At 41.1% G+C, this 27,434-nt stretch overlaps 1 protein-coding gene across 3 annotated transcripts in view; it reads left to right on the forward strand.

The window, feature by feature from the left end:
* The first annotated feature begins 355 nt into the window (after positions 1–355).
* Positions 356–27,434, forward strand: part of LOC146555572 (fatty acyl-CoA reductase 1) — a 63,009-nt gene continuing 35,930 nt past the window's right edge. The window contains exons 1-2 of one of the 3 annotated variants that reach the window (XR_014889222.1): positions 356–614; positions 23,329–23,616. Coding sequence is in view for 2 of the 3 variants with exons in the window: in XM_085252275.1 (XP_085108401.1) it covers positions 606–614; positions 23,329–23,616 (297 nt within the window). In the remaining variant the exon portion in view is untranslated. Of the gene's footprint in view, positions 667–23,328; positions 23,617–27,434 lie in introns of all 3 variants that reach the window. The other 2 variants (XM_085252276.1, XM_085252275.1) reach the window with 2 other exon arrangements.

The raw sequence follows: 27,434 nt of genomic DNA on the forward strand, positions 1-27,434 counted from the left end.
GTTGGAGCCATCTATATTTATTATAAGTATTAACTGGTTTGTCTTTTTAGTATATATTCTTGCTATTACATTTTCTTGTGTTTTGCAAGCTACATTCCCCATTTCCCATAGTACTAATCTAGCCATGAAATCCGTCAAATCGTTCACAATTACTAATATCCTACTTTATTTTTGTGTCAGTCATGTATCAAAGTTTTTAATCTGATAACTCACTACACAGCTCTCACTTTCTTTTTTCAGCTACAGATGACTTGTGCATACCAAGCATGCTACGTTAACTCCCCAGTTTTTTTTTAATGAAATTTGGTGTGGCGCTGGCTCAGCGGCTCAGCACGCAGCAGGACCGGGGAGGGTCACGGGCTGTGTGACACGCCCTGCTCACTCAGAGGCTCATATTGGTGTAGCGGTCTGTCTCTCTGCTCTAGTCTGCAGATAGACAAGCAGGCAGTCTGTCGACTTTATAGAACCGGGCTTTTCTTACCCTGGAGGTATCCTGACGAGCCAGAGCCAGGGGCGGCCGGTGGGAGGAGGCAAAGAGACGGCAGCTGCTGCGCCGCACAGCCTCTTTGACAGCTTCAAGAGGAAGCATCCACCAGCACCGACCGATGTCTACGGTAGGGAGCGATTTTCTTCTTCCTTTCACGCATAAGCGACCGCCTTTTCACGGTGAGTGGTTGATAATGATTTAGGGACGCGGTGGTGTGTCGTGGCACGCCGCTGGCCGAGCATCTTATACCCGTTTTGTCGGATGTGGGGTCGGGACTGAGCATCAGCACGCCGGGGCAGAAAACGCTCAGAGGGTCCGTGTGAACAGCCAGCTGCTACATTTCGCTGTGTTTTCGCTTTTTGACCGTGATGTGTTTGAGTGTAGAGGTGGGGGTTGTGTAGGGAAAGAGAGAGCACACTGTTAGCACGAAGCTGTAGCCGCCTCCGAACGTCAGGGCGGCGGGTAGCGGGGCAGAGGGCGCCGCAGTCGGCGTGGAGCATCTGCGGAAAGCCGGCAGCCGATAGTGCCAATTAGACAGGAAGTGGGAATGCTGGGTTTCATATTAAAACAATTAAAAAAAAAAAAACTATGGCTTTATAGCTAAGCACATGTAGGATCCTGTTAAATAATTTCATTTTAATTGTTTATTTGTTGCTTTCTGCACATTTTATGACATTGTACTGAAGATGATCAGATTTGGCGCAAATATACCATCTGTTACAGGTAAACACTTCTGCCTAAATCTGCATATTAAGGTTAAAATTTATAGTCAGACCACACCAGTTGATTAGAAACTGAAAAGTGATGGTTTGAAGTTTGGCTTTGTACACTTTGAGTCGCTTCACACTGGCATAAATAGTTTAGATCGACTCTTGAGTTACACTGCTCATTTAAAATAAATAAATAAATAAAATATATATATAAAGACTTTTTAAAAAATATATATATATACTGTTATTAGCTTCAAATCCCCAAATATATAGCTATGTGTACAGCAGAAAGGAAATTGGTGCCTGAGTTTCTTAGATTTATAGTGTGCATATGATTTATTTGCTCTACTTTTTGTGCATTAATGGTCTAATTTTTATTTTCCTTTAGCTTTTTTGTAGTACCTCACAGTACTATCTGTCTATCTAATTAATTTGTGGTTACTTGGCTTCTTGATGCCAAGTAATGAATCCTGAACTCTGAAATTTGACTTTCAGGCAAAAAATATCCAATAGTCTCTGTTTCCAGCTTCTCAGATGTTAAGATCCCTGTTAAATAAAAACATTTATAGTTCTGGAGTGTTTGATCATCACCTTGGCATGCCTTTCAGTCCCTTTCTTTGTTTGCTTATTTAACTTTAGTTATTTGGGTTTTGGCTTTTAAATTATTATATTATTTGGACTAAAACTCAATTTTTAAAATTTTATTTGAGTTTGCAGAAGTGTGCTTAATGTTAATTTAATAATTTTAGGTTATTTTCAGTTTACTATAATAATCTTGGGATTCATTGATTGATTAAAAACAAATAATGTTGGTACCCTCCCTGTTACTTATTTTTACTTTGAAATCTTACACCGGAAGTAAGTGCTTGTGGAGCCCGGTGTCTTGACGCAGTTGAAGTGGAGAGCGTTTGCTTGATTTGAGATGATGTAAATTCCGTTAAATTGCTTTCTAACTGTCGGGGTGTGTGTGTGTGTGTGTGTGTGTGTGTGTGTGTGTTAGCTTTGGGTACAGGTAAGAGACCCGGTGACGGTCACGTGTTTGTGTGGTGTGCCATGTGGAAACGACCCACTTCAGTCCCCTCCTGTCTGCTCAGGGGTCTGACTGGGATCACTCTCCACCATGCGTCAGTCGGTGGTGACCAGCTTGTGTTCAGGGCCTTGCTTTCTTTTATTATTATTATCACTTTCCGATTTTTCTGGAGCCACTTGAGCGCACATCAGAGCCCCGTGAAACTAAATAAACTGAGTACAGATTCCCTTACAGATGTGATTTTTCTGCTTTCAGGCTGGAGTACATGAAGTTTGTGAATTTAACTGTCATCGCCATAGAGAGTTAAAGGGACAGTTCACCCTGCAATAAACAAAAAGTATAATTATATTAAAGATATTTGACCATTTGTCCCCAAACCTTTATTGATATCAGCCTTCTCTTAACTATTATTACACTAAATGGCACTCAGTGTGTGGTATTTGAAAACCTCTCTAACAGCGTCCCTTTCCAGAACTCATCACCAAGTTCGTCAGAAAAAACAGCAAAGCTTGTTGTTGCAGTTTCAAGTAGGAACAATTTTCTTTTTTAATAAACTACACCCAGTAAATATGTCACCCTATAGCTATTGACTAGAGGCTCAGTCTGACCAAGGTAAACATTAGTTCAGCTGTTAAGTCAGCCAGATGCAAGTTTCTGCTGGTTGGTGGAAGAAAATAGTTCCCACCTGAAAGTGCTCACAACCAGTTTTTTTTGTTTGTTTGTTTGTTGTCTTGGTAACTGTATCAGGATTTCCAGTGAAACACATCGCTGCTGAATTTCTCCAGTGCATCTGTTTTTGCACTTTGAGCACTTCATGAAAAATCTAATGAAGAGGTGGGCCATCTTTAGCTGTAGTCATTATGATTTTACGTTTTCCATTTACTCTTTTAAAGTTGGTTTTCAGCTTTTGTTGTGAATATAGTTTAGTTTCAGCAGGTTTCTAGAACAGTGGATTTGCTTGTTTTACTTTAGTTTTGATTAATTTCAGTGGTAGTTTGACAGCAAAGGTAGTTGACTTGTTTTAAACTTTCCCTTATTTCTTTAGATGTTACAACCTCACACACAGACCAGTTGTACCACGTATATTTGACTCTGCCACCATCTGAAAACAGACGCTCTCTGCAGGTATGCAGATGGTCAGTAGCTGCCCACAGGCTTCCCGTGTGCTAACACCTCTGAACCATAAATTCCCCATCGTGCGCTTGTTAAAGGAGCTTTATCTGTCCATCAGGCTGCTTACTGTGTGTGAGTCAGAGAAAGGCACATAAACAGCTAAAACGGTACTAAATCATGACATCTGCCTAGCTCTTTCTTTTAATACTTATTTTTATGTGACTCACTTGCCTCTCCCTCGCTGTTCAGTATCCACTCCCCACACAATACCAAGTCTTTCCATGACTGGTCAAACAAAAAGTTGAAGATGGCAGATAAAAATCAGATATATCTGATATAAACACCCTCCTGTTTGTCCTCGTCGATCATATGCAAAGCAGATTATAATACTGATTTCATGCATTATGAGAACACCAGTTAAAATCATTCATTTTTGGGTTGAGGGGGGCTGTCCCCTCTCTGAGTCTTGCATCTCCTCATGGGAGCGTGTTTTATTTCGTATCTTATCATAACTTTCTGGCGTAAAGGACGACATGAGAAGCTTCTTGCACTGATTTCTAAATTGGGATCACAAAATGAGTTCTAATTATCTTCAAGGGATGGCCTATATTTGGCTCTCAGATAAGTGTTAGCTGAGTGTGCACACCGTGTCCAGGAGTGTGTGTGCGTTTAGACAGTGTTTATGACTGCAGAAAGGTAAGGCCCGCTGCCTTCCTGCATTTGCAGTCCAGTTTGAAATCACATGTATGTTTTCTTTCAGCACATACTTTAAAATGATCTTGATGCATTTTGTAACACAAAAAAAGAAAGTCCCTCATGTAGCTTCCGGGTTGCTTCATGTGTTCTTGCAAACTTCTTTCTCAACAGCTGCTTTACACTTGCACTTCTTTTCTGCCCTCCTTTCTCAGGTATCTAATAAATCTTTAAATGCTCCGGAGATGTGTTTCTGCTCTTTCCAAAACACCTCCTCCGTGCATGTGCATACCACAGAGTAGTAGTATATGGCACACTAAGCCTACTTGCATGCTGGAAGATGATTCTTTTGCTTTCTCTGCAGTTTTAAGAGGGCTTTGATATAAAGTTGTGGTCTGAGGTGAGGGGATTGCGCTTCCTCTTTGGCAGATAAGCGGGTCCCGCACGGCCCTAAATCTCTTTATATTGTTAGTGTCGTCAGTCAGCCTGGTGAGAGAGAGCCATATTGAACATTTGATCCTGCTTAACCATTGTAACCTGCAACATATCATGCATTCACCTCTGGATATTGTGAAGTGTACCAGTTAAAGTGTGTAGGTTAATTTGTTCCAGGGGAACACTCAAGACCTTTAAATGAAGGAAGGGGTGTTCTTTCACATGCAATCAGACTCGGACACTGATCTCACATCTAACTAGGAGATGAACTGTACAGAAAATGCTCAGTTTGGTTTTGTCACGGGTGCTGCATGGGTAAAGCATGCAGGAGGCAGCACAAAGGGAGATCGACCATTAGGGTTAGGGATAGTTAGCTGTACTCTTGGTCATCGCACAGACTTTGCTCTTTGGGAGCTGGAGGGCTAAAGGTTGTTTAATGGTAAATGGCCTGTATTTGTATAGCGCTTTACGTTTAATGCTCAATGGGACTCCACTGGAAATTTGCCTTCTTTGTTGCAGCGCTGCCATGTGATGCCCACAAAAGCTTGTGTGCAACTGAGCCATAGCAAAAAGCTACACTATGCTTTATGTCTCAGGAATGACAACTGCCTGGTTATGCATGAAAGTTCTTATGATTAATTTTCAGGGAAACAGAGCTGCATCAACTCAATTTCACTGCGCTTTCTTTAGAGGTCTTCTGAAAAGGGGAACACAGCCTCAGAGAGGTCAGTTAATTGGTCGCGGAGCCATAAATGTCCACACAGTGAAACATTTTGTGCCAATCTATCACCTAGACTGTGAGACTCCTTGGGGTAAACAGGGAATTTAGCATTTGCTGGTGGCATTAAATAATACATTTTAAAAAAGAATTGTCACTTTGTGGCAGTTCATTCTAATTAGAACAAAAGGGACTGCCCTGAAATGAGTGTTTAAAAAGGCTAACAGGAAATAAAAGCTCATCCTGTTGGTGGGTGTGCCGTTTATCTCTGTCTATCTGCATTCATTCATATCCTCTGACCCATCTGACATCTTCATTTCATGGCGGCAACAACAACAGCAGCAGCTTCATAAACACATAAGAGGCTTCATCTTTGTGATGATTTGAATATGTGGAAAACTACAGATTGCACTCCTTTGATTACTTGTGCCGCCTTTTCATCACAGTAGGGTTCAGAATCATGCAGTCATACCAGCTAAGCCAGTGCAAGAACTGGTGAGGAGCTAAAATGCTTTTGGCTATTAAATGATAAATGCTGCAAAGGAACACTAAAAGAAGCCAAAATCCACCCATCTCAAACTGTATCTCACAGGCCAGCAGCAGCCCTCGGCAATGTACTGCGCAGCCTGCGAATGAATGAAGAAAAACTATTTTGTGTTTAATTGAGTCAAAGTTCAGTTCACAATAAAATACATCAATGCAGTATTGTAGGCATTAGTGTGTGTATATAGGGCAAACGGCATCAGGGAGGGCCGGCCATGTACTGCTACCAGTTAGAGAAACAGAAGAGCTCCAAGACGAGAGTAAAACACAAACTATCGGACAGTTCAGTCCCATAGTCCCATCCTGCCCACAGGAAAAGGGCATGAAAGCTGAAGGCTCTGCCTCCCATTCTACTTTCAGAAACTCAAGAAACCAAAAGTAATCCTGCAGCCCAGGAGCAAAGTGCTCTGTTGGGGTCATTTGTATCTGCATGATGGGGAAATGAGGGCCAAGTCACACTGGGCTTCCTAGTACTGTGTGTCAGGTTAGGAGTAGGGCAGCAACAAATGAATATTTATGTATTCAACTAATCAGCCAATTTTTCTTTGATTAGTCAGTGATTATTTCAGTAACTCTTATCTCTGCTTCCTGTGCTTGTATATTGGTTGTATATCATGCCTCAGATGGTGTCATGTTCAAAACCAATTAAACTGATAGATATGGTCCAACCCATAGATTAACTACCTAATGTTAGGTTGAAGAGGTTTACCATTCAAAATAAACCTTAAGATTAATGTGAGGGGGAAAAAACAAACTAGCTGTTGTGCTGTTCGCTCTGTTCTTCTTCATTAGTATTGACTGCAGTCTTGGCAGATGATAGAGGCAATTGTGCCCCCTAGCTTCCTTACATAAACACATTTGCGTGGTTTTAGAATATGACGCGTCAACAATGTGTTGATGACATCGACGAATCGTTGCAGCCCTGGTTAGGAGTGTAACCGCCTTTCCGCAGCTTGTCATGGTCTCCAAAGCAAGTTCATGTTTATTAACCAAAGTACCGTTTTGGAGAATTACTTTGTTTTGCAGGCGCATTACTTTTTTGCATAATGTCATCAAAACATCTGAATCCCTGGCAACAAACACCGAAAAGTTCCTTTTAAAGATGCCAAAAGACTAAATAGTCTAAAAGTAGCACACCCCTGTGACAGGCTTAATGAAGAAGACATGTCCCTGGTTTGCCCTTTGTCATAGGAATACCTGAACACGTCTGAATCAGTGTTTGGTGCTTTAAGGCTGTGGATGGTGAGGATAAATGTCATTTAATTACAGTAACGCGTTACACCCAACACTGGTCCTCAGATTAGCCTCGCACTGAAAAAGAGATGTAGGACCAAAAGGGTGGAATCCTTATGTTACTAATTCTCTGTATTTTATTTTAGGTGAACTTCCTGTATGACAGTAGTTTCTTTTATTGTGTAAATGGGGAAAAAATCTTGAAAATATTAAGATTTCCATACATCTTCAAGTGTTTTCTATCAGTGTATTTTTCAGACCATATCAGGTTGAAAAATCAGATTTTACTAGTAAAGGTTTAAACATGCAATACCACCACTCCCCCCCCCCCCCCCCCCTTTTTTTTTTCTTTTTAAATTGAAGGTTTGAGCAGATGTTGTAAATTAGCATATGTCACCTTGCTACGCTCTCTCCATCTGTGGTTCCTGTGAGCCTCCATGCTGTTAATAACCAGAGGGGAATATCGAAGCGACGGTGTGACATTGATCCCCACAGGGACATGGGTGCTCTGATGACCGCTTGTCACTGGAGGGTGATACCCACTGGAGGATTTAGAGGCTTTTTCTGTCTGTGTTGATTAATGTTGTCAATGACCAACCACAGCACAGGGGAGTATTTCGGAGCATAAGACCACTCTGAGGTTACGTCTGAATTAAATTCGGGAGATTTAAACCAGGAGCTCCCATTCGTACTCGCTTCAGAGTCATAACAAAGTCACAGCGGAGCATGGAAGAAGATTTCACATCAGGATTTCTTGTGTGTAGATGGACAGATAGATGTGTGTTGTGTATTACAAACAACTGTAGAACGTGCCAGAAAATGATTCTAGGTAGCACTTCTGGTTTGGTTGTAGTTATTAGGCAGTTCTTTACAGTGTATTGATGCCAATTAAATAGTGTAAATAAATGTAGGCGAGACCAGATTAGTCTTCACTTTAATCTTGTTTTATCAGTTGGCCTATATGAACATGTTTGGTGATGGCTCGCCTCTTTCAGACTCGAGGCTTTACTTGCTCAAAGTTCAAGTTTGTGTTGCAGTGTTACTTTCTCAGTTGCATTAAACCATTGTTGCGAGCGTGACAGCTTTTCCAGAAACACGATACTACGAGTGAAGCGGGGGTTTCACAGTTTCACTGAATGCCGCTTCACACATGGCTGCAAGCATGTTGTAGCCTCAGGGATGTAATTTGGGTTTCCTGCATGTCCTAACTAACTTTAATGTATGACCTGTGACTGTTTAAGAAGCGATTCATCGTTTGAGTAATTGAGCAAGAATTTTAAAAAAAACAACAACCCAAAAAACAAAGTCAGTCATGATCTGATAAGACTTCCTGAGAAAAGACAAACACCCAAACCACCGCACAATGTCTGAACATAATTTGAGTCTTTGGCCTGTGTTGCATAATAGGTTGGACATTATCTTAGTGGGTGTGTGTTCAAAACACAATTCAGCAAACACAAAGGCTTACAACAATCACCACATGCAATATATTCCCACACTCCAGGTTTTAAAGAAACTTGATGTAAAAAAGGTTGGATATCAAAGGGAACTGTGTCTTTACTTCCTTTAATGTGTCAGGGTTTCCTTTGAAACAGGCTGAATAAAGCGCTTCTAACCTCCGAACCAACACGGTGAGGGTTTTGAAGAGTTGCTTAACTTCATAAGAAGGGAGGTACTTGGTCTTTTTCTTTATGCGTTGCCTCCACAGCATCAAGCCATGAGATGTGTGTTATAATCATATTTTCTGGATTTAAACTCAGTTTTATTTTGAAGGGCTCCGACAGTATGTGAGTTATACTGAAAATATAATGTAATGTTTTCAGTCATTGTTGAAATTTTAAACATTTTAAGTGGGGTTGTGTGTGTTGTGTGTTTTTTTTTTTTTTTTTTTTTTTTTTTTTTTTTAAATCAGACGGTAATATCTATGATAGGATTTGTAGACTCCTTTGTTCATTGTTGTGCACATGGTTTGAAAAGCATTGGGTGTCTATTGATGTTATCTTCCAATCAGACCCGTAGCTCTGGTTTTATATCATTCTAAACAGTTTTTTTTAGTTTAGTTTTGTTTTTGCTTTGAACTGTTTGTTTGATGGGGGCTTCTTGAAGCTGTTAACCTTGATTCATTTAGCAGTTAGTGCTAATAAAAGAGGTTTAATCTGTTTCTATTGCAAATCTAGAGAAAATGAATTTATTATATAAATCTGCAGTATTTAAGAAATGCCTAAATTGCATTGATCCATTCATCCAGTTTGTTGCATGATAATCTTCCGAGCCTAAATGTGTCTTCCACGTGCCCTACGAAGATGGTAAAATTAGACTTTTTTTATGAACTTCTAGTGTTTAAAGTTGCTGTTGTGCTTACTTGTTAAATAGAACTTCAACAATGCTATACCCCAAATGGTTTCCTCATTTTAATCTTAAACTCTTACATTGTCTTGGTTTGTATTGCCTGTCAAACAAGTACATCCTCATTCACCTCCCAAGTCTAGCAAGATTTTCCACTGAATGATGTAACAGCTGGCTGATTGACTGGACTGACAGACTGCTCATGCTGAGGCATTCAGTTTGTTTGGTTGCTTGAGTGTCTTAAACTTACTACCCTAAGTCATAAAGTACAACTCCTGGATTTTGTCTTTTTATGGGAGTAAATGGAATAAGCCTTTGGGGCTCATTTGGACTGATGTTTGTCTGGGACCCCATTAGGGCCATTTGTGGCAGGGTGGCCCAACCCAGCTGTCTGCATCTGGGATGTTTTGGATAAATGCCCAGCCCTTTATACAAGGACACATGGCTAGCCGCCAAAGCGACTATCTCAGCACTGCCTTAGTTTTAAATATCGAACAGATCTCACTCACCCAGTGATTAGTCAAAGTTGTTGTCATGCATCTTCCATCTACAGCAGAGCTGATGACGAAGGCTGCCACTCCCTGAGCTGTGAAGTTAAGCGTTGTAACAACACACATTGAAAACAGCTCAGTGTTTAACAAAGCCTTTTAGCAAATTATTTTTGACCTTTGCAAATGTATTTACCAGCACATTAAAACCATTATATCAAGAAATGACTAGTTGAACAGCTTTGTTAATCCAGTAGTTTGTCATTCATCCAGCAAGCTAAGATACGCCTTGATTACTGTGGCTACATCAGCCACAGCTCTCAGTTAAAAAGGAGTTTCTATTAAAAATGGTGGTAGAGCTGAAGTAAATCCAGAAATTTTAGCCTATTATTTGTGAGAATTCCCGACTGTATTCGGAACATACAGTATGAGAAGGAGGATAAACAAGACTGACATCGACCGGGAAACTTCCAACTCAATGCAAAGAAAAGGACGGATGGCGTAGATGATCAATTTACCTTGGAAGTCTTATGTCAGAGCTGGGAGTGAGAGCACTACTGAATCGAGTCCGTTCCGATAGTAAAATTTGAAAACCAGGGACAACCAGGACTTGTTTGGCTCCAACTTGGTAAGAATCAATTAATGCATCTCTAAGCAAGCTTTCTGTTTGTTTGGGGTTTTTTTTGCTCTTTTTGTTTTTAGCTTAAAAACGCCTCTGAAATCTATTTAAAAGACTCATTTAGGTAGTCACACAACAGTAGTATAGGTTGCAAGTTTTACTAATGTTTACATACACTGCCACCCACTTGTCTGACTTGAGGGGGTGTTCCAGATGAATTGGAGTTGTAACATCTGCTTAGTAAGAGATGAAATATTAATGTATTTCTTACAATTTTGTTTTTGGGTTTTGCAAAGACCCATCTCCAGATAAAGCCTGAGGCACGCGGTCACAACATGTGATTTAAAAGTCAAAGCTTGATGGATCTGTTGGAACGCTGACTTGTTTAAGTAAGGATTTAACGAGGGTTCAAACGCTGCCTTCTATTACACGTACTGGAGGCAGTAAAAGTTGGCACAATTATGGCCCTAAATCAGCCCTGTTAGCTGTTTTCTGTTTATACGAGAATGTCTGATCCAGTGGAATCGAGATTTGAGGTTGTGACGTAATAATTTTGTATCAGCTTCATGGTGTGGTGTCATTTTATCCGGCAATGTTTTTCAGCACTTAAGTAAAAAGTGATGCTAAAACCTAGTTGAGGTGTTTTTGTTGGTTTTATAATCTGTGAACTGATGCTTGAAGAGGAATTAAAAAGGAAACTGAAGCCAACAGAATCAGCAGCATGGGAAGTATTTATGCAGGTTTTCCAGAATTTTCTTGGCACTCTCAGAGCAGAGGCTTATGCCGACCTTTTGGATAATGCGCTGATGAGTGTCAGAATATCACTGAAAATGCACTTTTTACGTTCTCATCTCAACTTTTTCCCATCAAAACTGGACGGTGTCAGCGATGAGCATGGGGGATAAACTTAATCAAGATATAAAACTGTTGGAAAACCAGATATTAGGCCAAATTTAATAAGAGCATGATGAGCGACTACTGTTGATTCACCCAAAGAGAAACAGATGTGCAGTATAAGGGTGAAAGCAACCTCAAACATTACTAGAGCGCTCATCTTGTTCCATTTTGAGCTAAATTGGCAAAAATGTGCTTCTCTCATATCGTCGTCTGGTTTGGTTTATGAATAAACACATTAGACGTTGTGTTGCTATATTGACATGTCAAAATATCAGTGATGTATTAGGAATCAAGGATGTTTTTTGAGATACACAAGTAAATAACATGAATTTTTATGAATGTTACCTCCAGACCAAATTGAATTATAAAGCACATTTAAGGCCAACCCATTTTTAGCTGAAGAGAATCTGTCTGAAGTGCGCCACAGTTACCCCTTCATTTTTGGAACATGTGTTATTCTGGCAGGAAGGTAGAGCTCTAAGTGGGCCCTCAGAGACCACGTTCATGCTCCAGTCCCAGTAAGAGAGCAGCCTTTCTTCTAATCTTTCTGCCAACAGACGGCCAAAGCCGATTGCATGCTTTCTTTCCCTGAAATCAACACACACTCCAGTGGCAGCAGTAACAATAACCATGTTCTCCTGGCCCAAAGATATTTGCTTTCCATTCACAGAAGTTGACACCAAACACTACGTGTGTTTGTGTGTATGTGCCCTATTATCAAATTTGTCACACCTTTCAGATATTATTACAACCGTGCCGGAATGATCAGTGATTGTGACACAAGGAACACCCTCTCTGAAATCAATCGCCAAAGATAAAGATTATAACTGTATAGTGGAGAGATGTAACCTAATCTGTCCAGCAGCAGATGAAATAATCTGTGGGTTTTCATACCTCTCATGTTCACAACCATCTGCTTTAATCTGCATATAGGAACGATGGATGGGTGGGTGGAGGTTTTTAGAAGGATGCATAAATGGATGAGGTACTTAGAGCTCTTCTGTCATTAATTACAAACCTAGCTGGCATTGACAGAAGGTGATGCTGTAGTGTGTTAAGGACTACATTACTCTGTGTTCACTGTAATCCATCTTTGCTCTGGATAGCTCATTAAATCACTTGGTCACAGATACCTGTTTCCATGCAAGGGAGCTTTGTGTCATTGGTTAAAAGAACGAACCAATCATTAGCCATTGTTGACTACATGACACCATTAAAGCTAATAATATCCACCATGGGGTAATTGTTCTCGTGGCTTGGTCATGTCTTGATGCATGCTCGATCATCCAGGTTAGGAAATCCCAGAAAGTTGATTTTGTTCATCTGGATGTCGCGTATTGAGTGGATGTATAGCATTAACTTTCCTGGACTGTTTGGTCTTGTTTGATGTGAAGAAAACATTTTGCAACAAGGGCTTTTGTTGGCGTATTAAACCTTTTCACTACTGCTATCTACAGTAGGAGGCGTGTTGTCAGGCAGTAGACCAAATTTGGCAAAAATCTAAAAGAACTTGGTGAAAGCATTTGGGTTGGACCAATCTCTGACTGAGCCACCAACCTTTTGCATGGATAACTGATGGCAGCTTTAAATCCTGCAAGCCTCTTTCCACATTAGAAATAACAAGCCTGCGGGATAAGCAACAGAGCGGCTATGGCCTGTGCTACTGGTCTGTTTATGCAATTAGGTTTTTGAGACCGCCTCACCCATCATCACAACATGTCTAGATACTGTATTTAAGCTTGACTGGCTATGGAAAGTGAGACTTTGGTCAGCCATTTTGCTAATGGCTCCCTCAAATAGATCATAAAACACTGGCAGGCTCTCTGCAGCCTGAGTTTGCATGGGTGTTTTTTACATTAGCTGAAAGAACTGGATACTCGTACTGCCAGCAGCTTGCTCAGTGAAATCAAAGAAATGTATGGCTGTGTCCTAAATCACTCATTACATAATGAACATGATGTAGTGAGAAGTAAATTGAAATTTTTGTACACTCAAGTGATGGATCGTGCTTTTTGCCCTACCGCTAAAATGCATGATGACACAATGGAGGAACTGAATCAAATTCTTGATGCAAAGTCTGAATTTAAATTCAACAAAAGAGGAGTGACAACTGATTAGAGTTGGAGGACCAGGAAGGTGAATAAAAATGTCTTGAACTTGCATTCAAGACATCAAGACAAAGGGGTACAAAGGCACTGTTTTGTCTTCCCTGTTTTGATGATAACCCAGTTTTCAGCTGGTCTGGTTGACGGATTGAAGACTGATCCCTGGTTGGGAATCAGTGATTTATGGCTCTGTGCAGTCCATGAATCCATTTACATCCCTGTATTTGCATTAAGGGAAAAATCAGCATGATAAACAATTATTCTAATTTTAATTTCAAAGTATAACATTGCAGTTTTGGTATTATAGTGAGTGAGTTGGTGTTGATGGTTCAGGGAGAGGCCTGTTCTCCCCATGGCCCTCAAACAATGGGACAGGTGATCAGTTTCCTCTCAGTGCATGAAAGCTGAGTTTCTAGGAATCAGAGTAATTGTGGCTTCCATGAAACTCCAGTAGTTTTTCCTTGTCACCTTTTCCACTTTAATCCAGCGATGCTATTTCAGAATAAACGTACAATGACACTTTTTTTTTCCTCCACTGTAACTGTTTACCATATGGAAAGTTGAATTCAAATGAATATGTGACATGTGAAGCTTATGGCAGCATGCATATCTTTTTCAGCCTTGAGGGAAGCTGTTTAAAAAGGTGTGGATGACTGAGCCATCTGATGTAAACTCACTGTGTTGCAAATTTTGTTTTAACTATATATTTAAGGATACAAGTTGTGTAGGTCATTTTTCTTTCTTCCAATGCATTGCTTTGATTTATTTCTTAGTGTAACTATTTTCTGATGCCAGGTTTAGTCTTACAGAATTATTTATTATTATTTTTAATTAGTTAAATTTGGTTTGGTACACAGGTATAACTTGCATATGCTTCACACACACCACTGCAACTGTCCTCAAGAAAAGCTGGAGGGCAGTTTGTTCCCAAGAGTCGGTAAGAGTTGAAATCATACACAGATTACAGAAAATGAAAAGTTGTCATCAAACTCTGCTGATTCCAGCCAATAATTGGAGGACAGTGTTTATTACTTGAAAGTCGTGCACGGGTTTCATACCATGTTGAACACACAATACAAGTTCCTGACCTCTTGGCCTGAGAGCTGCACTGCGGGTGCGATTGGCAGCCTGGGTCTAAGCCAGGCGTAAACGGACACCACAGCTCACGGAGGCTCTGTCACTCAGAGACAGCTGGTGTAATTACAGAATCCCTCTGCCATCGCATACAATGTCGACAACGCACTGACGCAAGCGTATACACGTGCACACAGAAACATTAGCTCACACACCAGCGCTCCCACGGCCAGATATCTAACGGAGAGCGCTGACCTTTGTGTTGACACTTGCTCATAGTTTAGTGAAAAGGTTGAATTAAAGAGGTCCTGCTTAAATCCTTGAAGCCCACGGCCAATATAATTAATTCTAATTAGATTAGCATTTAGCTGCCTTAGAAAAAAAAATGGAGTGGGAGAGAGAAGACCTGCCGTTTTTATGCGATAATGCAGTCTTGGATAAGGGCCCTTTTAAAAAGTGCTGCGCAATTATGTGGGTTTGTGTAAGGGACAAAGTTACTGCCTCATACACCAGAGCGGGGGAGTTGAGCTGCAGTATGCTGAAAAAGTCTTTAATACTGTAGTGTATAACTTGTCACATTTATAGTGGGTTTATCTGATGTAACATACATTAAGCCATTGCTGGAGCACACTCGTATTCATCATGTAGGCACCATGTCCTTTATGCTGTAGTCATGCTCAAATGGCTAATGCTAGTAGCTCTGTCTTGAAGAACTTGACACTCGATTAGCCATATGTAAGTTAAGCAGCCAGACAAAATACTGTAACAAAGAAATCATAAATAAAGATCAGAATATTTCATTCTTAAGGATATTATTATTGATTTCTGTGCCCTCTATATTGATGGTTATTTACACTTTTATTTATCTTATGTAGTATCTCAAGAAAACATCAGAACCACATTTTATTACGAAAAGAACAAAAACATTATTTGGGTGATGTTTTATTACTGTGTAGTTTCCTCTTCTTTTAACGAGATCCATCAATGTCTATATTATGCAATGTAACAAACAATTTCACAGTTACAGCTATGTCAGTCTTAGCTAATGTTGTATAAAGGAGTTAATGGTAATGCTATTAGCAAGGCGCTAATAGCCTGTATTTGTATTTAATAGCCTCACTATTAGCGCCTTGCTATAGCATATGCTTGGCTTGGCTAACTATTAAGATAAGATAAGATGAGACTTTATTGATCCCACAACGGGGAAATTTTTGCGTCACCTCAGCTCAGGTACAGATATATGAAGGAAATACAAAAATACAATTAAGTACAATCAATGAAAAAAAAGTAAGATAATACACTATATACAATGGTAGCATACACAGTATGTGATTATGGATATGGTTTGAAATATGGAAGACATAAACTATATAGCTTGGAAGGTCATGGAAGGTCCATTATGCATGAAGTGGTGACCGTGGATGTTCAGTGTCCAGTGACTTATGACATCGTGATTGAGGAGTTATAGAGTCTAACTGCTGTTGGGATGAATGATCTGCGAGAGCGCTCCTTCCTGCAGCGAGGGTGTTTCAGTCTCTGACTAAAGGAGCTGCTCAGACCACTCACATACTCATGCAGTGGGTGACGTGGGTTGTTCATGATGGATGTCAGCTTTACTAGCATCCTCCCCTCACCAACCACCTCCACAGACTCCAGGGGACATCCCAGCACGGAGCTAGACCTCCGCACCAGTTTGTCAATCCTGCTTCTGTCCCTGTCCGTGCATCCACTCCCCCAGCAGGCCACTGCATAGAAAAGGGCAGATGCTACCACAGTGTCATAGAATGTCCTTAACAGAGTCCTGCAGACTCCGAAGGACCTCAGTCTCCTCAGCAGGTGGAGTCGACTCTGGCCCTTCTTATACAGGACGTCTGTATTTGTTGTCCAGTCCAGTTTCTTGTTGAGGTGAACACCCAGGTACTTATAAGAGTCCACTATCTCAATGTCTCTCCCTTGGATGTTCACCGGTGTTGTAGGGGGTGAATTCCTCCTGAAGTCTATGATCATCTCCTTTGTCTTGCCGGCGTTGATTTGGAGTACGTTGGTCTCAGACCAGCCAACAAAGTCACTGATGACCCCCCTGTATTCCTGATCATTCCCGTCTGATACGCATCCAATGATGGCTGTATCATCTGAGAACTTCTGTATATGGCAATCGGCCGAATTATAACAGAAGTCTGAAGTGTAAAGGCTGAACAGGAAAGGTGAGAGAACCGTGCCCTGCGGTGCCCCCGTGCTGCAGATTACCACCTCGGACACACAGTCATGGAGCCTCACATACTGTGGTCTGTTGGTAAGGTAGTCGATGGTCCATGCAGTCAGCTGTTTGCCTACTCCAGCTCCCTCCAGCTTCCCTCTCAGTAGTGCGGGTTGGATGGTGTTGAAAGCACTGGAGAAGTCAAAAAACATGATCCTCACAGTGCTCCCCGCCTGCTCTAGGTGAGAGAGGGATCAGTGTAACAGGTAGATGACAGCGTCATCCACCCCAATTCCAGAACGGTAGGCGAACTGCAGGGGGTCCAACACTGAGCCCACCAGTGGCTGAAGGTGGTGCAGGATGAGCCTTTCCATGGTCTTCATCAGATGAGAAGTCAAGGCAACAGGCCTGAAGTGGTTGGGCTCCCTGGGGTGTGCGATTTTTGGCACCGGAACCACACAGGAAGTCTTCCACAGTTCAGGAACCCTCTCCAGGCTCAGGCTCAGGTTGAAGATGTACAGGGCCACCTGACAGAGCTGGTCTGCACAGTCCCTGAGCAGTCTGGAGCAGATTCCATCCGGACCTGCTGCCTTCCTTGCCTTCGTCCTCTTGAGTTGATTTCTCACCTGATCAGCTGTGAAGTAGATGTGAGGCTGGGCTGGGCTATTAGCTGTATTTATGCCTAACAATTTAACTGTTACTCATGTTTTATACAGTTTTTATTATAATTTTAACTAGTTGCTGACAGTTCTGTTTATCTATACTATTGGATCATAACTTAAAACTATGAGCTATATATTTTACAAGTGAGTAATGCTAATCCATTAGCTTTAGTTAACTTTTAAGCTCAAACCTATTCAAGTCCACTTAGTACTTTAGCTTGACTATTACAATAGATCTCTCCTCATTCTACATTTTTCTGCTACATATGTTTTTCCAATAGCATGCATAAAGTATGATTATAAGCTTGTAATATTAGTGAGATTTTTATCTGAGGCTTGTAAATTTAGCTTACTTCACTTATCACTGTAAATTGCAGGCATAATAGCAGTAACTAAAAGACTAAAGGGCTTGCCCAGTAGTCACTATTAACATGCTTTTCTCAAGTGTTACTTTTAGCAGCTAATGTATTTTATTTAATCTTGTGGTCAGGTCATTACCCCACCCTCATCTAGTCTCTCTGGGACAGGGAAAAGAGACTCATTTCCTCTCTTCCGATTGTCATTGAGACAAGAACCAGAAACTGCCTTAAACAGCACGGTGAGCCTAACAAAACCAAATTTAGAAATGTGGACTTGTGGGTTAGGAGCTGGGATGACCACTATTGCTTCTGTTGATTCAAGCCTTTGATGGTGATTCCTCTGTCTCTAAATGCAGGATGTATTGACTTTTGTGGTTCTTTTGGATGGCGGATAAAGGTGCATCTCCTGGAGTCCCATGTTGGCACAGCACTGTGAAACTGCAGCCAGTAGTGGTTGTATACTTAACAGAGCTTTTCAGGTTTCTTTTTGTCACTGCCATCACTGTGCGATAGTGAAAGGGCCTGACTGTTCCTTTGTGCTGCTTGGCACTGACTAATGCTGCTTTAATTATTGGCTGTATTTTGCATCATTTTGCTCTTTCTATTTTTCCCACACTCACTCCCCTCCTCCCGCTGCCAGCTTTTGTCCGGCTATAATGGCTTTAGCCAGTGTGCAGCTGTGCAGCTCGATTTTTGCCTGCGTCTCCAGCTGCATTTAGCTGACCCAGTAATGGAAGGGTTGTGTGGGGAAAGGCCGGAGGCAGAAGGACTGCAGAGCTGTGGCTTAAAACAAGCTTCCTCAGACAAACGGCGTGGATTTCCTGTGGAGAGTGGCTTTTGAGGAATAATACAAAAAATGCCCTCAGTGTGAAGAAAAGGAGACATGAAATAAGGCCGGAGTGCAGCAGCATTAGCTGCAGACAACAGTAAACCTCTGCTGCTGAGCTGTATGCCTTGAGCGTCACCCAGCTCTGTTTTTAAAGTGACCCCCGAGTGACTTTGGATGTGATGTGGTACTTTGTCAAGATGGCATCATAACCTGAGAAGCTTGTCCCTTAAGCTTTCAGGCCTTGTCCTTGCTGCCCAGCACTTCTCCTTTCAAGTCATAATATAGACTCTAAAAGAAGATGCAGTCTTATTCACCAATGACAACACAACAAGGTCACTGCTGACAGACCTCATATCTGCTTGTCCTTCATAATCTGTGTGATTGACAAGGACAGGCTGAGGGATTTAAAAGTAAAGTTTAATTCAGTATGACAAAAATAAACCAAGAGAATATGCTGGGTGCCTGAGGAAAAAGAACTATCTATAGACCCTTCATCCATGTTGAGATCCTGAATCTCTAGTGTTACCCAGAAATTTAGGTGATTAAAAAGTTCAGACTGTGCTTATTTATTTCATGTTTTAAATTTTGAGGTTATGCACTTGAAGGTCAGCTCCTTGGACATCTGTTGTATTGAAGTCTCATACTGACTGCATGTCAAACCTGGAGACGGTATAAAAGTTGTAGCCACCGTGATCTCAGTCATTGGGTTTGGCTGCATTTTGGTTGGTGCAACATGATTTTGCACCAGTCTTTGAACATGCTTTTTAACGCTGCAAAATCTGAGATTTTAACATGAGATTCTATGGAGGTTGACTTGGGCAAACCTCCAACCTCTTCCAGTGTGTCAGAAATGTGACCCTTCACCTTGAAAGGTGAGCAAACAGGGCTGGTGGTGGGACAAATTGGATGGAGTCGTAATCACCAGTGATCGACATGAAGGTTTGTGGTCCATGATGAAATCCTAGATGGACACATGCAATTGGTCAGAATGGTGCTCCTACAAATGGCCTGTATTTATATAGCGCTTTTACTAGTCCCTAAGGACCCCAAAGCGCTTTACATATCCAGTCATCCACCCATTCACACACACATTCACACACTGGCGATGGCAAGCTACACTGTAGCCACAGCTGCCCTGGGGCGCACTGACAGAGGCGAGGCTGCCGGACACTGGCGCCACCGGGCCCTCTGACCACCACCAGTAGGCAACGGGTTAAGTGTCTTGCCCAAGGACACAACGACCGAGACTGTCCAAGCCGGGGCTCGAACCGGCAACCTTCCGATTACAAGGCGAACTCCCAACTCTTGAGCCACGATCGCCCCAAAGTAAACTAAACTTATTAGGGATGCTGGAAGGGGGTCCTGAGGTACACGAAGAGATCATCTTGAAGGCGATAGATGCAAAATTTAAATTGTAAATGTTTTTTTTTTTCTTTCAAAATGAGCTGTCCCTGAACTTCATGATCTCACCATATGAGTTCTTGTTAACGTGAGGCGGTGCCTAAACTCCTTTAGATATAGTTTACCGTGTGTGTGTGTGTGTGTGTGTGTGTGTGTGCGTCATTTTAAAATCAAGTGTCTTTAATTGCTACTAGTTATCTCAATGAACCAAAATTCAATTTATAAACTTTCAGCAAATACTTGGGATGTATGTATTCTATACTTCTTGTAGTCATCCTGTAAATGCATAATTCTGAACTAAAGGCCTGTAAGGAGAATAATGGACAGTTTCGCCCCACTTTCCATGTTGGCTTGTAGAGGGTGGACACCTTCAGCTTAACTGACAGGCATTGAGAGAAGCAGGAGGTGGAGTTGTGTAACCTTGTGTGTTTCACAAGCATTCAGTCTCATGAATTTGATTCATGCATGGCCGTTCCAACACTCTTCCAGCTGCAGGAACATTTCCATTGTCAGGCGTTAATCTGTAGTGACTTTCAGCCCATGTGCTCTTGTCCTCTTGTCCACAGGGAATCTATGTGAAGAACAAGGCTGAAATGTCTGGGGCCTCAGCAGAGGACCTTGACTGTGACCTCTTCTTGTTGTCATCTGTGTGTACAGAGTGGTAGATCTGGAGATACTGCCTTGTCTGAAAGTTGAAGATGGGGAATATCGAATTAAAATAATGGGACAAAATTGGGATTAAACATAGATGTCAGTAGGAGCCCCGGCGTTTAGTTTCTGGAACACATTTTTTGTTTTTCAAGTGCAGACATGTAGAAACCCAAACTGAATGCACACACCCATCTTTTTTCCTCGTGTTTGTGTGGAAAGGGAATCTGATTTTTAAAATTGCATGCACAGACGGCAGAATGGAGGGAAAGCAAGTAAATACAAGATTGTTTTTGTTATCTGGGCCACGTTTGGCTCAGGAGGATTTGGTTTTTGTCTTTGGGCAGACATGTTGGGAATCTGCAGCACAGGAGAGAGGATGAACGAAGCAAAGAGAAGGAGCGTAGCTTCATCTTGTGTACAATCACAGCTCTGCTGTATCACTGAAGGTGCTGATCAAGCATCAGTCTTGGCTAAATGTTGTGCCTATTGTTGCCAAGTGAAAATTTTACAAGTCAAGTCCTGCATTTTTATTGGCTGCTGCCAAAAAGTTGGATGAGACTGGGCGCGCTGCCACCCTCCCTGTGTGACTGGTTGGTGTGTGGTGGGGATGGGGGGGTGACACCAACCAGAGACAGGTAGCTGTCATCTAGTCTTTAAGAGCCGTGTGATTTATCAATGCTTAGTTGGCGTGGTTGCACACAAATGCTGGCAGTGTGCTGGTGAGCTTTTAGCCCACACATCAACACAGTGCTTTGATCAGATGGACTCATGGCACAACCTCCCTCACTGAGTCACAAACGCAGCTTATCTGCGGCCATGTGACTTCTCAGGTTGCATTCAGTTATAGTCGTCTATTGTCTACAGGAAATAAGGGCAAAGTCCAACAGAGTCAGTGTTAGTGTTACAACACAGGTGTCAAATAAAACTAAAAACTGCCATAAAACCCAGTTATGTGATTTATTGCATGTGGAATACGCATAATGTCAGATGGTTAAAGATAAGCCTTAGCATTTAATTTTTTATTTTATTTTATTTTTTTTATTATAGCTTTAAACCAAACTTGTTTGCTGGGATTGAAGGTTGCAGCTCACTTTGTCATTACTGAAATCATACCATTCACTTCAATATACCAGCAGTCTTGTACATTTAATATATGTGAGTCTTTTCAGCCTCCAAGGTCCTGGCGTAATGTAATTTCTCATGCACTTGCTCACTTCAAGTGCATGAGAGGCTGGGGAGGGGGACAAAGAAATGCCTTTGATCCTATAGTTTGAACCAAGACTTTACAAATTTAAGAAACACAATGACAACATTCAACATTTTGACTTAACTGTGATGTATGTGGAAGCCTGTGTTTATATTCAGACACTGATTGTCACTAACGCCTTCCCTGTTTTAGGTTTGGTTTTCCGAGATCAAAGCGGTGACATATAAATACAGTAACTGCAGCTGGGAATAATAGTCTAATTTTGATTCTAGCAATCCTCACTGTAATTGGTTTATAATCATAAAAAGCTATTTATATTATGCGATATATTTGCATGTCCTCAGTTACGTATTATATATCCAAATCTGAACACAGCAGAGCAGTAGAGTAACATGAAAGCATTCTTCCCTACTTTGTTTCTAAACTAAGTTTGGTTTTAATTTGGATGCATGGATAAAAGGAGTTTTGGGAATTTTTAGCAGACAGTTTGAATATTTAGTCTGAAGTGCTTCAGCAGAAGGCAGCTGGAATTTGTTTTAGGTTCTTGAAGATGCTTTTCCTGTCATCCAAAAGGCTGCTTCAGTTCCAACTGTTGAAGGAGACTCAGATATTTAACCTCTGATAGGGTTGTCACCTTGTAGATGGTCCTGAGAGTCACTGACCAACTCTCCCGTGTCATGGGAGTCATTAAGCACATGAGTCAAGGTATAAGTGGAGGTTGAATCACCTGGGAATAGATCTCTAGACTGCATCATAGCCTCTGTTCACTGATAGTCCCTTCAAGACCGATACAGAGTCCAAACTGATATTTTCTTTTCTTTTTTTTTTCTATCAAACTGAATTTGAGTGAGTTGAACCTTAGTAGAATAATTTAAACTTTGATGTTTGTTTTTTTTTAAACTAGTTTGCTTCTAAAATGGCTCATCTGTTAATCAAATATTAAGCTGCTTTTTCATGTCAGTGGTATTCAAAGAGTCAAACTATGACCAAATTATATTGTTTACTATATTTTGTACAGTTAAAAATAATTTCTGATTTGTTGCTTTTTGCATTCATGAATAAATGATAAAGGTTATTGTGGTTAGCGGTGATCAGTTGCTGCTTAAAATCTTGCTGAACCCTTGCTGGTGGACCTGACACACTCGTACCCACGCTCACACATGCAGCTGATGTCACACTGCCCCGAGCATCACCCTCCCTCCCCCTCATGGTATAAATATTCATAAAGTTTGCAGACTAGTTACATGCTTCTTCTCTGAAGGTCAAAACAGAGACGTGCCACCACTGATGCATATTTTTCAATTTATTGAAATGCTTGTTTTCATTTCCAGATACATGAGACTAAATCTGTCAAAGCCTGGACATTCATGCGAAACTGTGCACTTGTTGCATTAGTGCGATTCACAGTTCATATTTAGCTTCTTGCTGCATGCTTCATTGCTTAAACTGACACCAGCTTTAGAGACACTGATACAGTATTTAAAGTTTGAGGTTGCCTATCCTCATTCTTATCCTCCCGCTCGCTCTGCAGGACTTGTGTGAAGGCCGGGACCTCGACGGGTTAGGAGAGCAAGCAACAGACGCACAAACCAGACTGACAGACATCTGCGGTGGCGCAACGGGTAGCAGCATGGCGTCCGTAGTGGAATACTACGCTGGCAAGAATGTGCTGATCACGGGAGCCACGGGCTTCATGGGAAAAGTGCTGGTGGAGAAGCTGCTGAGGTCCTGCCCTGAGGTCAAAGCCCTTTACATCCTGGTCAGACCCAAAGCTGGGCAGTCCATGCAGCAGAGGGTCAGCGACATGATGAAGTGCAAGGTACGAGCTACAAGTGCATAATGTTCTGACCGAATGGGCACATATGATCTGATCTTTTACCACACATAGTATAGTAGAACTTTGGAAAGCTTTGCCACGGTTCACTGTATGCATGTTTGACAAGTTCAGTAAATAACATGCTTAAAAGGTGTAGGATGAGAACTAAACAAAAGGCTAAATCAATTTTATTTATGTATTTATTTTAATAAAGTACGAATGAAAATGCATGCGCACACTGTTTTGTTTTTTGTGGAGATGTTTGGCAACTCTGTTGCTCTTGGAGAACCTGGCACATTTCTTCAGTGGATTTATTCTCTCTTAATGTCGTCTGTCTCTTCATATCATCTCAAATTGAATCCATGATGTAGAGATTAGGACCCTATCGGCGGCCAAACCATCTGTTGTGGGACTTCTTGTTCTTCCTGTGACTAAAGATAGGGGGGGGAAAACCCATTAAATTCAAATGTTTTTATTAAGCACCAATTTTAAGCCGTAGTTGTCTCCGGGCAGTTTAAGGTAAAGATTATAGAGAAAAACCTTATGATCCACTGATCTGTTATGAGCAGAAACACCTTGTATTGCTGATATTTCAATACACTGGACATATATTTTTTTGAACCCATGCATTTCTTTGAAGGCTTTAAGGCTTTAAAATGAATGAAATTGATGAGGAAAGGCAGCAGTCACTTTTAAAAAGTTCTTCTGTGAAGCCATTAATTAAACCATGTGGCATTTAGTGAATATGCACATTTGACATCGCTTATTCATATTGCCAGCTGTAAGCATGTTTGCAGAGCGATAGAAATTTGCCTTTGAATTATAACACCAGCTTGTGTTGCCATGGCGAAATAAGCTTAACGACATGAGAAATCCAGCCCCTGGTCTCCAGAGTCCAGTAGTTCATCTGTGAGCTTCAGAAGAGGCACCGAGAGAATATATGGGGTCCGATCAAAAATACCAAAACGCTAATGAAATGGACGTTATTTAATTGGAAGTACAGACGGCTTAAAGGGGAAACGAGAGACTACCGTAATTGTCGGGCTATAAGCCGCTACTTTTTGCACAAGCTTTGAACCCTGCGGCTTTTAGTCAGGTGCGGCTTTTCTATGGATTTTCCATGATTTTTGTGATATCGTAAGACGATTTGTTTTGTTTGTTCCGCTGTTGTACGGCACTACGTTGCCTGGCGGAAGGATCGAGGTTCAAGAGTGGTATGTTAGTCACATGTCCGTCCGCCAGGCAACGTAGTGCCGTACGAAGTAGCGCGAAAAACAAACTTCAAAGTAGCGCTACGCATTCAGCGGGAGGCGTGGATGACGAGCGGCGATAAACTTGCGAAAAGCAAGTTATGCCCAACTCCACCGGTGGATTCTGACAGCGTGGAAAAGTGTGAAAACATCCACGATCACCAACGGATTTTGAAGGGCTGGACTGCTGCATGATGGAGAGGAGGACACCGCCACGGCCCTTCTGAGGGTGTTCGACTCTGACACTGACAACGAGGATTTCTTTGGTTTTGAAAGTGACAACGAAGGAGAGAAGCGGAGAGTGGATGACGAAGCCATCCTGAGCCTGTTCGTTTCCGACATTGGAGAAGAGGACTTTGGTGGTTTTAGAGCGCAGGAAGAAGAGAAAGATGGTGAATGACTGACTTTTCTTCTCCGTGTCACTGCACCTGAGCCTAAAAGGTAGTCCGAATCTATTTTTCTGGTGTGCTGTAGGTTACTGTTATGTACTACATGTGCAAATATGTACCCATAACTTGTTTTTCAAAATATTAATAAAAGGGGTGTGTCTCCAAACAGCCATCTCTTTCCTGACAATTCCCTTTGTGCATATTCTCTTACATATGATAAGTCAACATTGAAACACCTGCGGCTTTTAGTCAGGTGCGGCTAATGTATGTACAAAACAGGATTTTCCCCTGATTTTAGCTTTTGCGGCTAATATTCAGGTGCGCTTTGTAGTCCGGGAAATACGGTAGTTAATCTATAAGAGGATCTGGAGGTTTGGTATTACTGAGATAGGTTGGAGTCTTGTTTATCCTCTGGTTTAAAAAAACATTTTTATTCTTATGATCATGCTCTCTTCCAGGATAACAAGGATGGGATGCCATTTGGTATAGTGTAATTTCTCTCCAATAGAGTTTGGGGATAAATACAATATTCAGGGTCTTTCCTACATAAGGAAAGATATTGTCTTGCTCTAAAGGAACAGCACATGAGTTGTTTACTCAAATATGAAATGCATTTTCTCTTCCTCCAATTCTTATCCCTGATATTCCTGCGTTTGCTCTCACAGCTATGGCCAGAGGTTCTATTGCTAACACAAAGAGAATTGGTGACAGAGGGCAGCCCTGCCTGGTTGATCGCTGTAAATTAAAGGTTTTGATACGTTATTATTAGTTAAAACTTGTGCTGTTGGATGTGTATACAATAATCTGATCCATTTCAGGAATGTTTCACCTAGTCCATATCTGGGGAGCACTTGTAAGAGATAATTCCATTCTGTTCTATCGAAGGCTTTGCACGCATCTAGTGATAGCAGCGCAGTGTCCTCCCTATTGTTTTTCTCATAAAGTACATTGAGGACACGTCTTATATTATGATAGCCTTGTCTCGTTTTAACAAAACCTTGTTGATTGTCTGTTATCAAATTAGGCACATATTTATCTAGTCTCCTAGAGAGTGCTTTACACACAATCACATCCCATAAGACTAATTCCCCTATAAGAGGAGCATTCAGTCGGAGGCTTATTTGGCTTCAATAAAAGGGTTATTGTAGCTAATCTCAGTGAGTCTGGGAGTATTCCGGACTTATATGACTCCTCATACATGTTAAGAAGTGGCTGCATTAATTTATTTTTAAATGTTTTATAGAATTCCATTGGACGTCCATCAGGGCCAGGCGTTTTACCGCTATTCAGGTCGTCTATGGCTTCTGACAGGTCTTTTATTGTTAAAGGACTATCAAGGGCTGTTTTATCCTCTTCTGAGAGGGTTTGAAATTTTAACTGATCAAGAAATGCATCGTGTTTCTCTGTTTCCTGTATATTCAGATTGGTATAAAGATTGATAAAACTCTCTGAAATTTTCGTTTATTTCTAAAGGGTCTGTTGTTATAATACCCGATTTGGACTTTATGTGGGTGATGGCCTTTTCCGCTTGCATCTTTTTTTATCCTCCAGGCCAATAATTTTCCTGCCTTCTCTCCTTGGTCATAAAAGAATTGTTTGGTCCACATTAAACTTTTTGCCACTTTCTCTGCTGTTAATTTATCATACCTGGCTCTTAGAATAGTCAAATTGTTTAGTTTAGTGGGATCATTGCTCTGGTAAAATTCTGTTTCATTAGATTTAGTTTGTCTTTCTAACGATTTTAATTCTTGGTTATATTGCTTACTCCTGTTGCTACTGTAGCTTATAATTTTCCCTCTTATGTAAGCTTTAAATGCTTCCCACCTAATACTAGCTGTGGTTTCATCTTTATTTATTTGAAAATATTGATCAATGCAAGTTTCTATAAATTTGACAAATGATGGGTACTTTAACAAAAATGTTTGCATCCTCCATCGCTTTACACCTTGATCAACTTCACCCAATCTAACTGATAGACATACTGCTGCGTGATCACTAATCACAATACTGTTATACCAACAGTTCTCAACACAAGGTAGTAACTCTGTAGAGATAAGAAAGTAGTCTATCTGCGAATGACTTTGATACGAACTAGAATAACATGAAAATTCCCTGTTATTTGGATTCCTTGTTCTCCAGACCTCATTTATTCTCAAATCTTTCATATAGTTAAAAAGTATTT

Source organism: Mchenga conophoros, linkage group LG17 (genome assembly GCF_057382185.1).
Source record: "Mchenga conophoros isolate Kocher_MC1m ecotype Shallow Benthic linkage group LG17, M_conophoros_male_GT1.1, whole genome shotgun sequence".
Taxonomy (NCBI): domain Eukaryota; kingdom Metazoa; phylum Chordata; class Actinopteri; order Cichliformes; family Cichlidae; genus Mchenga; species Mchenga conophoros.